Source organism: Meriones unguiculatus, chromosome 21 (assembly GCF_030254825.1).
Source record: "Meriones unguiculatus strain TT.TT164.6M chromosome 21, Bangor_MerUng_6.1, whole genome shotgun sequence".
In the NCBI taxonomy this organism is placed as follows: domain Eukaryota; kingdom Metazoa; phylum Chordata; class Mammalia; order Rodentia; family Muridae; genus Meriones; species Meriones unguiculatus.
The window spans coordinates 33,153,810-33,171,242 of record NC_083368.1 but is presented as its reverse complement, the minus strand read 5'-3'; the positions used below and the strand labels follow the sequence as shown (position 1 = coordinate 33,171,242).

General features: G+C 36.1%; 1 protein-coding gene across 2 annotated transcripts in view; it reads left to right on the top strand.

The window, feature by feature from the left end:
- The window catches only part of Krit1 (KRIT1 ankyrin repeat containing), a 35,144-nt gene that overhangs the window by 15,319 nt on the left and 2,392 nt on the right, over nt 1-17,433 (top strand). For both annotated transcript variants that reach the window (XM_021659915.2, XM_021659916.2), the window contains exons 9-16: nt 1,777-1,933; nt 2,570-2,677; nt 5,991-6,147; nt 7,322-7,473; nt 11,028-11,194; nt 11,877-11,964; nt 12,411-12,617; nt 15,296-15,412. In XM_021659915.2, the coding sequence (XP_021515590.1) occupies nt 1,777-1,933; nt 2,570-2,677; nt 5,991-6,147; nt 7,322-7,473; nt 11,028-11,194; nt 11,877-11,964; nt 12,411-12,617; nt 15,296-15,412 (1,153 nt within the window). The remainder of the gene's footprint in view (nt 1-1,776; nt 1,934-2,569; nt 2,678-5,990; nt 6,148-7,321; nt 7,474-11,027; nt 11,195-11,876; nt 11,965-12,410; nt 12,618-15,295; nt 15,413-17,433) is intronic.

The following is a 17,433-nucleotide window of genomic DNA, read 5'->3' as shown; positions in this document are numbered from 1 at the left end:
GTGATTCTGAGTTTGAGGCTAGTCTGGCCTACAAAGTAAGTTTCAGGACAGTCAGGACTATTAACATAGAGAAACCCTGTCTCAGAAAACCAAACAAACAAAAATTCCTAAACATTCCAGACACTTGGTCAGCATCTTCACACTTTAATCCCTTGTTCTCTAGATACTCTTCAAATATCTTGTAAAATTTGAAAAATTTTGTTTTGTTTTTTTTTTTTTTTGCCTTCCAAGTGCTAGGACTACGGGCATGCACCACCACCTCTAGCCCAGATGATTTCTTTTTATTTTATTTATAAAAATAAATAAAATTTATTTATTTTTATTTATTTATTTTTAATTTTTAATTTTTTTATTAATTATACTTTATTCACTTTGTATCCCCCCTGTAGCTCCCCCTCCTCTCCCAATCCCACCCTCCCTCCCCCTTCTCCACGAATGTCCTTCCCCAAGTCCACTGATAGGGGAGGTCTTCCTCTCCTTCCTTCTGATCCTAGTCTATCAGGTCTCATCAGGAGTGGCTGCATTTTCTTCCTCCTGGCCTGGTCAGACTGCTCCCCACTCAGAGGGAGGTGAAAGAAGGGGGAGATACAAAGACCTGGAGGGTCTTTTGCTCTCCACAGGGAGAGCAAAGAAATAAAAGAAAGCAAATCTGTACACAGGGATCTATTTTCATTTTTCTACAGGTAGACATCCAGTTAGACATAGCACCATTTGTTGAAGATGCTATCTTTTTTCCATTGTATGGTTTTGGCATCTGACTCTATCCAGCAGGGTATCAAAACATATCATGAGACTCACAGCCAAACTTTGGGCAGAGTGCAGGGAATCTTATGAAAAAAGTGGGAAAGAAGTAAGATCTGGAGAGGATAGGAGCTCCACAAGAAGATCAGCAGAATAAAAAAAAATCTGGGCCCAGGGGTCTTTTCTGAGACTGATACTCCAGCCATGCACGGAAATAACCTAGAACCCCTGCACAAATGTAGCCCACGGCAGCTCAGTCTCCAAGTGTGTTCCTTAGTAATGGAAACAGGAACTGTCTCTGACATGATTTTAGCAGCCTGCTCTTTGATCAAAATTTGAATTTTTTAAACAATTCAGATGGGCTTTTTTTTCCCCCACAGAGTAAGCCCTATTTTTAATTTTGTCTTGAACTTATCTGTGTGGTCAGCGCTTGGTTGCTCATGATAGTATGCAGAATTGGATGTGAAAAAAAAATAAGACTTTCAGATGCATCTTCTGCACTCAATTTTTGAAAAATATTTTTTTATTTAATACAATTCATTCACTTTGTATCCCAACTGTAGCCCCCTACCTCAACCCCTCCTAATCTCACCCTTCCTTCCTCTTTTCCCATGCCCCTTCCCCAGTCCACTGATAGGGGAGGTCCTTCTCCTCTTCCATCTGACCTTAGCCTATCAGGTCTCATCAGGACTGGGCTGTATTGTCTTCCTCTGTGGCCTGGTAAGGCTGCTTCCCCCTTATGGGGGAGGAGGGGTGTTCGAAGAGCCAGCCACTGAGTTCATGTCAGAGACAGTCCTTGCTCCCATTACTAGGGAACCCACTTGGAGACTGAGCTGCCATGGACTACATCTGTGCAGGAATTCTAGGTTATCTCCTTGCATGGTCCTTGGTTAGAGTATCAGTCACAGAAAAGAGCCCTGGGCCCAGATTTTTTGGTTCTGTTGCTCTCCTTGTGGAGCTCCAGTCCCTTCCAGGTGGTTCTATCTCCAGATGGGCTTTTTTTTTTTTTTAAGGTAAATTTTATTATTTTTATAGGTATGGAAAAGTTGAAGCCACTCGCATATTATTAGAGAAAGGAAGGTGCAATCCAAACCTTTTAAATGGCCAGCTCAGCTCACCACTTCATTTTGCTGCTGGAGGGGGACATGCTGAAATAGTACAGATCCTCCTTACACACCCAGACATTGACAGAGTAAGTTATTTTCTGTTTTATATTTTTATGTTCAACAACTAATAAGTAGTATATAAAGATGTTTAATTGTACACTTAATAGGTCAACTAAAAAACAAATTTTACTTTATAGACTAGTATGTATGTGTAAACTGTGCCTTTTATCATAAATTTTGAATTATTTTTAGTATGATAAAGTACACTTCATGTAAAATGTATGATTTTAACCACTTGGATGCATAGTTCATTGCATTTGGTACATTTGTATTGTTTTATATAGTCCTTACATATATCCATCCCCAGAATATATATAAAAATCATTCTATATTTTATTCCCCCCAAAATGTCTTAATGAAAGAAAACTATTTACCCATTTTCTAGAATTTTTACTAGCAAGTATTTGGTAAAAAGAAAATGTAAACTGTAGAAACCTTTCTTAAATCTCTATCTGAACTTTTGAAAAATATATAATCCTATTAATTCATGCTTTGAGTTTTTTAGCTTTTCCAATTTTTTGTTTAAGTATAGTATATTCTAAGTATGGTTAATACTTACTCTCTCCTAGCCAGATATTTTTATAAAAAATTTAATTGTTTAACATTCTTTCAAAACACCATGTGTTTGTAATGTCTTTTTTTCATCACTTCTTCCATTACAGCACATAACAGACCAACAAGGAAGATCCCCATTAAATATTTGTGAAGAAAACAAACAAAATAACTGGGAAGAAGCTGCAAAATTGTTGAAAGAAGCCATTAACAAACCAGTAAGACTTATCTGAATAGTTAGAGCCAAATGTCATATGTAAATAGTTTGCAGCAGACCCTATGTTCATCCCATTTACCAAAAAAATTAACTTCTAGTATAATCTCATATGGCAGATGTAATTAAGAAATACATCATTAGACAATTTTGGCATTCTGTAAACATCATGGAGAGTATTTGAACAACATTCATGATACATACTTCTAAATATCTAGGCTATATGCAATATAGTGTGATATATGTGATTCCATTTTATGTTTGGTTCTGTCATTAACTAAAACATTAAGGTATTTATGAATGTACTTAATGTGTTTATTGTACGTAATTGTGCTCATTGATGTGTAGTTTCTCCCTGAGTAGCATGTCTATTTGTAAACAGCAGCATTGTACACCATTCGTTAATAATTTTTAGCATGATGGTGTATAAGAAACTCATTTTCTTCCTCAGAAAAGTGAAATACGTTATTTGTTAGCTTCGTGAAAGAGGTAGATAGGTGTGTGTGTGTGTGTGTGTGTGTGTGTGTGTGTGTGTGTGTTTGCATGCACACATGTGGTACACATGAGTAAAGTTGACTGCCCATGTGGAGACCAGAGGATAATGTTAGAAGTGTTTCTAAAACACATGCCCCCTTATTTTTTGAGACAGGGTCTCTCCCTGAGCTTAAAGCCCACCATTTTGTCTAGCTTCCAGGGTCCTCTTCGCTCCTCTGTCCAACCAACACTGAGATTACAGACACAAGCTGCCATTCCCAGCTTTCATCTGGATGCTTGGCATTTAAACTCAGATCTTGCTCTCACAGCAAGTGTTCTTAGTCACTGAGCCATATTCCTAGCCCTTTTCTGCTTTCTTGTTTACTAATGCAATAGAGAAATCCTTGTTATTCTCACTGTCATTCAGTTCCAAATGATGCAGTTAGATATAGCATTTTCTGTCCTAATGTTTATATTGTAAATGTGATCAAATATATCAGGTACTTTAAATCTAAAATGAATTGGCTTACAAGTTATTTGGGAGATTAGCTATCTCCTATAACAGTACAAATCTATTGATAATGTTAATACTATTTGAGATTTTCTGAACTCGAGGAAGGAAAGTAGCTCAAAGTATATTTTTTCATGACATGCACTTTCCAAGTCTTCAATTATTAACTTGTCTTAGCATAAGTTATTCCTAGTGCACATTTCTTCAGTATGATTTGTGCCCCACTAGACTCAGAAGGTTCTTGGATTTAATTCCAAGTTTCTATTTCCTGTCATATATACAGTGTATATTAAATACTCTATAAAATATAGTCTTAAAAGAACTTGGTAGTCAAGATGGCCTGGAACCCCTGCACAGAGGTAGCCTAGGGGAGTTCAGTATCCAAGTGGCCTCCATAGTAATGGGGACAGGGACTATCTCTGACATGAACTGATTGGCCTGTTCTTTGATCACCTCCCCCTGAAGGGGGAGCAGCCTTACCAGGCCACAGAGGAAGACAATGCAGCCACTCCTGATGAGACCTGATGATAGACTAGGATTAGAGGGAAGGGGAGGAAGTCTCCCTTTTCAGTGGACTGGGAGAGGGACACAGTGGGGAAGATAGAGAGAGGGTGGGGTTGGGAGGGGAGGACGGAGGGTGGTACAGAGGGGATACAAGGTGAATAAAATGTAATTAATAAAAATAAAATAATTAAATAAAAAATTAATATTATCATTTATTATAATTTATTCAGTTTGTATCCTGGCTGTGTCTCCCTCTTCTCCTCCCAATTCTACCCTCCCTCCCTCTTCTCCCCCTATACTCCTCTCCTAGTCTACTGATAGGTCTTCCTCCCCATCTATCTGACCCTTACCTGTCAGGTCTCTTAAGGACTGGTTCCATTGTTCCTCTGTGGCCTGGCAAGGCTGTACCCCCCCCACTCCCAGGGAGAGGTGATAAGAGAGGCAGCCACTGAGTTCATGCTAGGTAGTCAATATTTTAAAAACAACACTTTTTTTTTTCCTAATTTGACCATGGAATATTCAGAAAAATTTTTAGAAAGTGCAAATAATTGAAGTAATAGTTTTTAAAATATTGTCAACATGTTTGAAGTAAGTTTTGATAGTTCACACATTAAAAATCTATACCATAGAGGGTATGAAGTTGGGCATAAAGTATCTTGTTGCACTGCAGTATGTAATTATTTTTGGTGAGTATGTGAGTGTGCCTGCATGTGTATACGCACCTGTGTTTGCAAGTATCCATGGGGACTAGAAGATGGCATTGAACCTGGAATTGCAAGTGGCTGTGAACCTCCCAAAGTATGTGTAGGGAACTAAACTCCAGTTCTCTGTAGCAGCTTTATTCATAATAGCCCAAAGCTAGAAACAACCCAGATGTCCCTCAGTTGAGAAACGGGTACAGAAATTGCGGTACATTTACACAATGGAATACTACTCAGCAATTAAAAACAAAGAAATGAAATTTGCAGGCAAATGGTGGGAACTAGAAAAGACACACATGGTATATACTCACTTATAAGTGGCTATTAGACATATAATATAGGATAATCATACTCAAATGTGCATACCTAAGGAAGCTAATCAAGAAGGAGGACCCTGGGTAAGATGCTCAATCTTCATTCAGAAAGGCAAACGAGATGGACATTGGAAGAGGGAGAAAACAGGGAACAGGCCAGGAGCCTATCACGGAGGGCCTCTGAAAGACTCTACCCAGCAGGGTATTAAAACATATTCTGAGATTCATAGCCAAACATTGGGCAAAGTGCATGGAATCTTATGAAGGAAGGGGAGATAGAAAGATCTGGAGGAAACAGGATCTCCACAAGGGGAGCAACAGAACCAAAAAATCTGGGCAGAGGGGTCTTTTCTGAGACTGATACTCCAACCAAGGACTATGCATGGAGATAACTTAGAACCCCTGCACAGAAATAGCCCAAGGCAGCTCAGTGTCCAAAAGGGTTCCCCAGTAATAGGACCAGGGACCATCTCTGATATGAACTCAAGGGCTGGCTCTTTGATCACCTCCACCTGAGGAGGGAGCAGCCTTACCAGTCCAGAGGAAGACAGAGAAGCCAGTCCTGATGAGACCTGATAGACTAGGGTCAGATGGAAGGGGAGGAGGACCTCCCCTATCATTGGACTTGGGGTAAGGGACATAGGAGAAGAAGAGGGAGGGAGGGTGGGTTGGGAGGGGATGGGGAAAGTGGCTACAGTTGGGATACAAAATGAATAAACTATAATTAATAAAAACTTTAAAAATGAATAGCAAGTGCTCTTGTAATACTTAATTTATCAAACAGCTTACATGACTTTTCATAATTTTTCCTAGTATGAAAAAGTTCGAATTTACAGAATGGATGGATCCTATCGTTCTGTTGAGCTAAAGCATGGCAATAATACCACAGCACAGCAAATAATGGAAGGAATGCGACTCTCTCAAGAAACTCAGCAATATTTCACTATCTGGATCTGTTCAGAAAACCTTAGTAAGACAGCTTGGGAGGAGGAAGTATTTTATTGTTTAAACCTCATTGCCTCTTTTTGGAAGTGTGTTAGCAAACATGATTATAACTTTATTGTTGACTTTTAAATTCATCTCATATTGTTAGTGTTCAAACTGCTGAAATGTGGAGGACTCCCTCCCCTGCTTCATTCAAAGCATTTTGAAAGTAGTAAACATCGAATGTTTTCTTTCTGGCAACCCACCTAGTTTGAATGCTACTAAATGTAGAATTCATACAACTTGCCTTCATTTTCAATATTTCTCTCAAAGTGAAATTTTTTATGTTAGTTCTCTGTTAAACCTTTTTATTTAAAATCAACTTAAGTTCAATGTATAGTCTTCCAAATTTACTATGAATACTTAAGGAATTTAATTAATTGGGTGGCACTTACCTTTAAATATATGTCTAGCACCAAATCGTACTATTCAAGTAAGCTATAATGGGATTGAGAATTTAATGTACATTAATACATTGGTTTTTAAGGATTGTTTGCAAAATTATCTACAAATTTTTTTGCAGTCCTATTTATCAAACTAGGTCTTTCCAAATACTGACAAGCAAGTGCTATACTACTGATTCACATCCCAAGCCCAAGAAATATTCTTTACTTAAGAAATTTTATGTTATTATTTGATATGTATATTTTTCCTGCATGTATCTCTGTGCACCATGGCCATGCTTGATCCCCACGGAGACCAGAGAGTTTGGTGGACCCCCTGGACCTGGAGTTGTAGATGGTTTGGAACCGCCACGTGGGTGCTGGGGATTTGATCTAGGAGAGTACGCCGTGCCCTAACCCCTGAGCCATGTTCTTTCCTTCTGTTTTGGTTTTTGAGATTTCACGTAACTTAGGCTGGCTCACACTTGCTATTTGGCTGAAGAGAATCTTCATCTTGTGGTCTTTATATGTCCACCTCCCGAGTCCTGCACATACAGTCTTGTGCCATCACACCTGGTTCCCAAGAAATGTTCTTTCAATTACGCTCTTAAAAACAGGCACTTATCCACAATTTGGGTAATAATAATTATTAAACTTTGATTTAAATTCAGATCTATAAACAGTCTATTTAATACTTAAGTACATTTAATTTAATGTAAGGTTTCTATGTATCAATATGATAAATTTGTCATTTATAAAAGAAAAGCTGTTTTTCAGGCCTCCAGTTCAAGCCTTATCATAAACCCTTGCAACAAGTTCGTGACTGGCCTGAAATACTTGCTGAATTGACTAATTTGGATCCACAAAGAGAAACACCACAGCTTTTTCTAAGAAGAGATGTGGGACTTCCTTTAGAAGTTGAAAAAAAGGTTTGCTTAGAAATCTTATTTAACTATTTGAATGCACAGAATCTATAGGATTTCACTGTAGGTGGTAGAGGTAGGAATTGTGCTGTTCCTGTATTATGAGTGTTTGCTTCCTTTTCCTATTGAATCTTTATATCACATCAAAGTGGGAATGCAATTGGTCTACATAAAAACTTCTAGTTCATATTTTTTTCCTTTTACTTCTCCTACCTTAACAAATATTTTTTTTCCTTTTGAGAAAAGAAATAAGTAAGTCATACTTAAGAAAATCAACAATCAGACAGCTTATACAGAAACTGATTTTTTTGGGGGGCATAAAATTCAGTTTTGTGAATTTCAAAGAAGGTGTAGAAAAGAAAAGAAGAAAAACCCCCACAAAACCCTGAGTAAATACTAGAATTTTTGCTAAAGGGATGCAAGAATGTTATCCTAAGCAGTAAGAAAGCAGCCATTCTTAATGTAAGGACAGAATTTAAGTTTGATCTATCTTTTCCAAGCAAGTATGTTTGGATTGAAGTACTACAGATTTAGAGAAAATAAGATGTCATGAGAATAAGTTGATAAAGAAGAAACCCAAGAGAGATTATGGCAAACTAGGTGTAATAGCCTAATAGTATTTCGAAAAATTGAAAAGCTAAAAAAGTAAGTGCTATATCACATAATATTATTAAAGAAAAATAAATTCACTGATCTCCATAACTATTTCTGTAAAAGAATATTAACAGACAAGGTTAAGCAAATGTTCAGCTATCTCAAACTTGCTAAACACTTTTAGTTTGTTATATTTATATTATAAAGCCAAAGGTAAATTTGATCCTCTCAGATAAATTCACAGTAGCAAATTAGATTAAAATGTTTATGAAATACAACAAACACTAAACTCTTGATTATTGAACGTTTTAGAATTGTATTAATAGAATAAGTTGGTAGTGGGGATGGTTATCTCAACTGATGCAGAAAAGACATTTGAGAAAATCCAGCATCCTTTTGGGAGACTGGAACTTTCCTCCTAAGATTAGTAACAAGGTAGGATACCCACTTTCACCACTGCAATTTAGCACTGTTGTGGAAAATACTGCATAGAGCAGTTCGACAAGAAAAAATAAATAAATAAAACAGACTTCCAAATTAGAAAGGCAAAAGAAAAACTGCTTATTTCTGAGTGATATGATCTTGTATATAGGAAATTCTTTTTAAAAATCCACAGGAAAACTGCTCAAACTAGTTAGTAAATTACTTTTATAAAGTTATAGGATACAAACTCAACACACAAATGACTTATGTTCTCTATGCCAGAAAAATAAAATTATCCAGAGGGTCTGAGAAGGTAGATCTGTTGTGCTTGCATCTGAGTTCTGTCTCTAGTACCCTCAAGACAAGCTAGGCCTCACAGAGCAGGCTTATACTCCCAGCTCTGGGGAGGAGACACTTGTGGATCCTTCGGACATCCTGGCCAGCTAGGCCTTGTCTAACTAGGAAGCCCCAGGTCCTAAGGAAAGACCCTCAAAAACCAAGGTAGACAGTTCCTGAGGAATGACACCTGAGGTTGAAATCTGGCCTAACCCCAGTCCTTTTACCAGGTCAACATTCAGTCTGCTGCTGAGCACCATCCTGCTCAGACATTAATGCTTTCAGAGGTTCTGTTCAAGTGAAGCAAAGTCTTGGGAGGAGTTGTGAGGGCATAGCACAATACTGAAAATATAATTAATGCCATTAGATTATAAACTATGAATGGATGATTAAAATGGCAAGTTTTATGTTACATACATTAGCACAATTTTTAAAAATTTTATAAAATTCTTAAGTAATTTAAGCATACTTAGTCTACCTTCTTGACTCATGTAATAATTTGAAAGTTTTCTGGGAAAGGAACAATACAGATCGTGGATATTGAATTTCAGGGTTAGAAAAGTAGTTTCATAAAAGGAAGCAAGGTGTTACCAAATTTTTAAGTCAGAATGTTGTATAATTAAAATAGATTTGTCTTTTAACTTACATAATCAATAAATTCCTATCTGTATTCTGAAAAATAGGATAATTGCATTTATTGGTTGGCATCATTATTTTAGGATGAAAACAGCTTGATTTCCTTAGAAAATAGTAGTCATTGATTAAAACTTATTTAACATACTACCAAAAAGTCTGTGTTACTTTCTACTCAAATTCATAAATCAACTAAGACCAAGTCAGTCTTTAGTATGAAAATAACACTTGCTCAGCCCTTTGTCCCAACAACTTAATTTAAGAAATTAAAAAAGCAAGGGTAAATGTGGATCATTTGTTGGATCCACTGATTGCTAACATTTTCCACATTTACATCATCGGTTTTTTTTAAATCTTTTTTTTTTTTTTTTGTAGAATATGAGAGTGCATTTTTATTGAGGATTTCAAATGATATAATCTGTTAAATCTATTTTTTATGTGTATGGCATTTTGCCTGCTTGTGTGTCTATGCACTGTGTGTGTGCCTGATGCTTGTGCTGGCCAGGAGAGGACACAAGAATGAGGATATAACACATACCACAAAGGCTTCTTAACTGGAAATTAAGTTTACATAATATTTGATGTCTAAATTAAAATTTTCCCTCAGTTGTTTCAGAAATTCTTAATAACTTCTCACCTACATGGTCTATTCATTGTTCATACTTTGTATTTGGCTTTAAATGTGAATGATCTTCCTTCGATCATTCTTGCACAACAAACAGTTTCTGTGTGTTTTTTTTTTTTTCTTTTTAAGCATTATGTAAGTAGAGTATTATAAGCTAAGAAAGTGTTTTATGTTCACAATAATTGTATCATAAAGTCTTGGTGTCATGACTTGTATTTGGAAATACTCAGAGACTATAATTAAATTATTTCTGAGTGGAAATATATGTGTAGACTATCATTGTCAATATTTATTAATCCTATTAGGTAAGTTGTTTAAATGTAACAAAATACTGTACTCTTCCTTTAATATATTTGAAAGTGTAAAGTTAAAAAGTGTTTGTCTTAATAGAAGTTTATTTCAACCTCAGTTGTTCTTTTAGGAACTGACACTTTGTCTTAGAGGTTTACTACTATATTTTATGAAACATAGATAGTAGAAAAAGTTTTATGAATTTAAAGACTTAGTTAAGTTTGTGCTATAAGTTATTAACAGAATAAACTATGATCATATTTATAGATTATCAAATTACATTCATACTACTTATGGCCACATGCTGCCTGCTGCCTGTTCTCATGTAGCCTACAGGCTGAGGAGTTTTTGTAGAACATCAGTAATTTAAAAACAATGTTTGATATGGTGAACAAATTCTCATATCTATCTAATAGAGCACTTACAGTGAGGATTATGTGGCTTATAAATTATATGATTTAAATATTATTGTTTGATCTTTAGAAACAAAGCTTGCTAACTCTTGCTCTTGAGTATTACTAGTATATATATATATATATATATGTGTGTGTATATATATATATATAGCTATACTTTGTTATATTGGGTAAGATAAAGTTTTATATTTTTTAAAGTAAATTGTAGCTTAATAACCAAATTATTCTTTTGTCTTTTTAAGATTGAAGACCCACTAGCTATTCTTATTCTCTTTGATGAGGCCAGATATAATTTACTGAAGGGCTTTTATACAGCTCCTGATGCCAAATTGATAACACTGGCAAGTCTACTGTTACAGATAGTTTATGGGAATTATGAGAGTAAGAAACACAAACAAGGTTTCTTAAAGTAAGTATTTGATACAGTGCATGGTTTATGATATGCTCAAGATTCTCTTTAACCAACACAGTTTTAATGTTACTGCAAAATGTTTATGCATTTCTAGCCAACCACAGTGGCTCATAATTAGTGAGACTGAGAAAAAAAAGGGGATCACGAATCAGACTGTCTCAAAACACACTATGTATAGAATTAAATAATTCAAAACATGTAATAAAAAGAAAAAACCTACTATAAAGCATTAGTTGTTTTTTTGTTAGTAAAGCATTTTTTAAGTTTTACTTATATTTGTTGTACTTGATTTAATTTACCTTTATTGTTTTTCTTTATGTTTCTTTACTTTTTGCTTAAATAAGTTTGCTAAAACTTTAACCTAATAAAAAATTTATGACCCAGCTATTTAAGAATCCCATCATATAAAGCTGTTTGATGATTAATCCTTGAGAGAAAAGATCGATTTAGTACATCTAAAGTTTTGGGTTGTTTTTGTTTTTGTTTTTGTTTTTGATCAAAAATTGATCTTTCAATTTTTGAAAATACTTGCTACTTACTAAAGAAGGAAACATTTCTCTAAAATGGTAATACTGAATTGTGGAGCTTAAAATGTCCATTATTTAATTCCACTTGTGACAGAAACATTATTGTACTACTAAAGATGACTGATTAAGCATGTTGGCCTGTGTATTTCCAGTGAAGAAAATCTGAAGTCCATCGTACCTATTACTAAACTGAGAAACAAGGCGCCTCACTGGATAAGTCGAATACTGCATGAGTACAAGGTAAACTGTCCAGAGAAACGGAAAATGCTGTAGGCTGTTTGTATTATGTTATCCATGCTTTAAACACTAAAATTTTAATCCTGCAAGTAAAAATGAATTTTCTAGTTCACAATGCCTGAAACCGAAACTAGCAAGATATATTTATTTTTAGAAATAGAGTCTCTTATTGAGTACTTTCTATATGCGTTATACTGTGGTAAAGACTAGAGTTCAAACCAGTATAATGTGCTGTCCTTGTCCATAAAGCACTTACATTCTATTACAATAGGCATATAGGCATTACTTGTGGATCTCAGCTTGTTTTTAATCTTAAGGCCGTAAGAGAAAAAATACATTTTGGATAACATACCATAACCTCATCTTGTTTGGATACATGGATTTCTAGAAATTACTAGTTGACCGACTTGCATTATAAAAGGTGACATCTCTTTTTACTTTGTTTTCAGAATCTTAGTATGAGTGAGGGTGTCAGTAAGGAAATGCATCACCTGCAGCGCATGTTTCTACAGAACTGCTGGGAAATTCCTACATATGGAGCAGCATTTTTTACAGGACAGATATTTACGAAGGCAAGCCCAAGCAATCATAAAGTCATCCCTGTGTATGTAGGAGTGAATATAAAAGGACTTCATCTCCTCAACATGGAAACTAAGGTAGCTCTTAAGCTATTTTTGAGTAGTCATATAATATATCATCTAGAATAACAGTGCCATCCTCCATGAAGAATATAGAAATGGCATGTATATACATATATTATATATATAGTAATACATTTTTGCATCTGTAATACTCTTCTATTTCTGTAGTACTTTTTGTCCATACAATAGAAAAGTATTTTTGGTGGAACGATATATGTTATATTTTTGTGAAAAGGATCTGAACTTTATGTAATGTGCTAATAGTGGTGTAAAAATTATGGGAATGAAACTGCCTGTTTCTGCAGGTCCTGGGCTCCGATACTCTGTTGGAAACTGCACACACACGTACACACACACACACACACACACACACACAAATATATCTTCTAAATAAGTGAACAGAAAAAAATGTGTTACCAAAAGATGATTGAGCCAAAAGAGAAAACATGTTTTGCTCCTGAGCTACTGATATGTTTACGACACCTTTGAAACTCTTGAGATATTTTAAGTCATCAAATAGGTTCTCCTTTAGAGATTGATTCTCTGGAAAAACTAGAATGCAGATATTTTTTATGTCAGTTGTCTACTTTCCGTGTCTTTCTCTTTGAAGTAGTGAAAACAGTCCTTCAGAAAATACAGCTCAGTCAGTTACAAGTATTCCTCAGAGATTGGTCTGTTTTACTCACATAAAATGTACTGTGTTGTGACTCACTTTCAAGTGTGTTGAACTATATTTGCCACTATGTTTTCAGTTTTAATAAATAGCGGTACGCAGCCAGGCTGACTGACTCTGCACACACCCAGGCTGGCTGACTCTGCACACACCCAGGCTGGCTGACTCTGCACACACCCAGGCTGGCTGACTCTGCACACACATACCATTCTGCACAACACACTGTTTCCATCCCTGCTGCCTGTGTGTGCTGGCAGCTGTGCACTCCTTCTCACCCTGTAGCTTTTCATCGCTCTTTCCAGTAACTCTGATCTGTGACTACTGGGGCTGATTGTAGTTTTCTTACTTAGTTTCTTGCCAGTTGTAGGTTTTACCTCCTAACGGGGGCAGTCTTTTTCTTCTGGAAAAGTCTGATCACATTAAAAGACCGTGTGGACCCCGGCTCTTCAGATTGTTTGGAGTCTTAAGAATTCTTTCCTCATTGCATGTTGTCCTCTAACAGCAGATCTTTATTTTAGTGTGTGGGGTCACTTGTACTTTTTATTAGAAATCTGGCTTTGGTTTAAAAAATTCAGATGACTGAGGATTTTATTTCTGTGCTTTCCACTAGTTTCAGTCTATACCTTAGCATATTGTATAAAGTTATATTTTACAACATGAATGTAAATAAATAGCGGGGTTTTTTTTAATGGCCTTCTTTCATATATAACATACACTCGGGTAAATTTACTCTGTTTCCTTTACAGAGCCCCACTTTAAAAATAGCCTAAACTGCCAGGTGTGGTGGCACATGTCTTTAATTCCAGAGGCAAAGGCAGGTGGATCTTTCCTGTTTGAGACTACCCTGGTCTCCATAGTGAACTCCAGCCTAGCCAAAGCTACATAGTAAGGCCCTGGCACAAAACAAAACAAAACCCTAAACTGTTGTCTTTTGGCATATTTTTAGCTTATTATAGTTAACATTCTAAAAATTATCATTCATAAGAAGCTAATATTTCTAAGTTAATATTTCTATCTTGAAGGCTAGTATAAGCACTTCTTAACGGATATTTAAGCCAATAACATACAAGTTACTACTAGGAAGGAATAATTTAAAATTAACTATATTACAAAATAGGAGGAGGGAATTTCAGTCTATTTACCAGAGAGAAACAATTTAAGATGAAAGTTATTGAAGAGAAAAAGTTTAAGATGTTAGGCATGCTAACATATGTATGATGTGCATATGATGAATAAGAACATCATACCATACTTCCTAAATCCAAGTCCTACATGTCAACAAAATAAACATTTAGAAATAAGAAAAAAAACATATTGAATGCCTACTTAAATGTAGCATTTTTAGGAAAGCATAAGATTTGTTTACTTTAACATTATTTCTGTTCTATTGAATTTATGGCAAATATATTCCTAATGCTTTTCTTCTTTCTGCAATAAATATTAACATATCAGTATACTTATATTCAGTGAAATGAAATTGCTGAAGTCATCCTGTTAATGTCACTGTATAAATTTCAGATTTAAAAGTACTGTATATATTCATAAAAAGTATTGAATACATTAATTACTGTTAACCTGTGTAAAGTATGAACTTACCTAACGAGGCTCAAAGTCACTGAGAATGGGCATCATTTTAAAATGTTTGTTAGTCTTATACAAACACTATTATTGTTCATTGTAGCCCCTGAAGTCTGCCTTCTGGGTTCTCCTTCAGGCTGTGTGAAGTTAGTGTGGGTGCCATACGAGACTTAAAAGTGATATTCAAAACAATTACATTTAATGATACTTATAAACACTAAGTGAAGATAAGTGTTACGTTTCTTGTTTAGGGTGTTTGTCAGGTATTTTGAGACAGGGTCTCATGTAGCTGTTCTCCAACTGTTAGCCAAGGATAGCCCTGAATTTCTAATCTTCAGCTTCTACCTTCCAAGTAATAGGATGTGTAGGCGTGCACCACCATCACCGAGGAAATGTTACTTTTAGCTCTATTTCAGCATAATAATCTCTAATTCTATTGCAGGCTTTACTCATCAGTCTTAAGTATTGTTGCTTTACGTGGCAGCTGGGAGATGCTGGTACTTGTTTTCAAATCCATAGTATGGAAAATAAAATGAGCTTTATAGTACACACAAAACAGGCAAGTACTGATAAATTAGTTTGGACTTATAACAATAAACTATAGTTTTACTTTTATTAAATTGTTAACTCATTAACTTTCCCAGAAACCTTTAGTATTAGATGAAATTTAATGGTTAAGACCAGAAAAAATTGGAATTTCCTTCCTAATTAAAGGAGCTAAAAACTTGGCAGACTAATATGTTTCTGTTTTAAAGCTGTTAAGCTCTTTCTTGTGCCATTTCCCGTAATTCTGACGAGTTATTCCCTGTCTCTTCTTAAAGTTCTCCCTTTTCTTGATCAGTTACTACCTGAGCCATTCACTATATTCAGTTAGGCATTTCGTAAAACTATCTTCAGGGTTCTAAGAAATTCTGCACCTAATTTCTTTCCTTTTTAAATATGTTTGTTATTAAAGTAGAATTGTATCACTTTCCCTTTTCCCCCTCCAGCTTCTCCCAACTACCCTCCCTCCAGCTTCTCCCAACTACCCTCCCTCCAGGTTCTCCCACCTCTTTTTCTTTGATTATTATTGGTACATGCATGTGTGTATGTGTGTTCACACTTGCACGTGTGTGTGCTTGTGTGTGTATAAAAATACAACCTACCAAGGCCATTTTTGTTGTTTGTGCGTTTATGGTTTCTGGGCTAACTGCCCTGCATTGAACAATCAGAAAAGAAGCTCATTCCTGAGAAAGGCTAATTCTTCTCCAGGCAGTCATTACTTGTTATAGTTCTTTGTCTAGGAGGGGGACCCTCTGTACAATTTCTCCCTTCCATAGTATTATGATATTGCTTGACACCGTTCAGGTCTTAACTTCTGTGATTTCCAGGAGAGGCTATTTCACAGAGGGTTTTAGGAGTCTGATACTCTGGCTCTTAAGATCTTCCCAGCCTCTGCGCTGCAGCGTTTCCTGAGCCATAGATCCAAGAGCCGTGGTGCAGATGATGTATGCATTGGAGCTGGTTCCCCAAGACCCACTGATCTCTGCATTGTGTCCAGTTTTGGCTCTCTGTGATGGTCTCCATCTGCTGTAAAGAAAGACTTCTTTGATAAGGGGTAGTACCATCTGTGGGTAGGAGGATAAGATTCAGAATGTAGTAAGGAATCATTCCAGTCTAGCAGTGTGGTGATAGTAGATTCTTTTTAAGGATCATGAATTCACTAGTTGTGGGAAGCTGGCTAGGTGTCTAGCACCAAGCGTGGTTTCCCTCTTGGGCCTAAGTCCAATTAGAAAGTTGTTGATTACCACTGACATGTAAATGCCACGCATACTGTTCCTTTATGTATATCGTCCCAGGCTGGTAATTGTCATGGTTCCTAGGTATTGTAGCTGCTTAATTGCTTCCTTCCCTTGGCAGCTTGCATAGTATTTTCTGAAACTATGAAAGCTTGACCACAGGAAAGATGCTTTTGGGTTAGATCCAGCTCAGATGTTCCAAGTCCTGTGTCCCTAGCATTTGGTGTCTTCATCAATAAGGGACTACCTTCAACCTCGACCCAGAGAGACATCCAGGGGTTCTATCAGTAGTCTATTGGTTTGGGGAGTCGCCTGTACTCCCTGTCCAACCATTCAAAGGTTTCTCATTCATAATACTGGGGTTCTTGTTAGCTTATGTTCTTGTGGAGAGCAGTGTGTCTCTCTCTCTCTCTCTCTCTCTCTCTCTCTCTCTCTCTCTCTCTCTCTTCCTCCCTCCCCCGTGTGTGTGTGTGTGTATGTGTGTGTGTGTTTATGAATGTACATACACTTATATGTATTGTGCATAATTTTAGTAAATATAAAAGAATACAGTTCCTTGAGGCTTTATTAAACAACTTTGCTGTTTTTTATCTCTTGCCCCTCCTCCTTCTGTGTTAACCTCCCTCCTTCTCTGTCTCTTCTGACTACTATTAGTTTGAAGTTTATTTTGTAAGGTTTTAGAAATAGCAATGCCTGCTTGCTCCTTGATCCCATTTGCTTGGAATACTTTTTTCTATCCATTTGCTTTAAAGTTGTGTCTGTCCTTAAAACTAAAATGATTTTTTTTTCTAAACAATACATA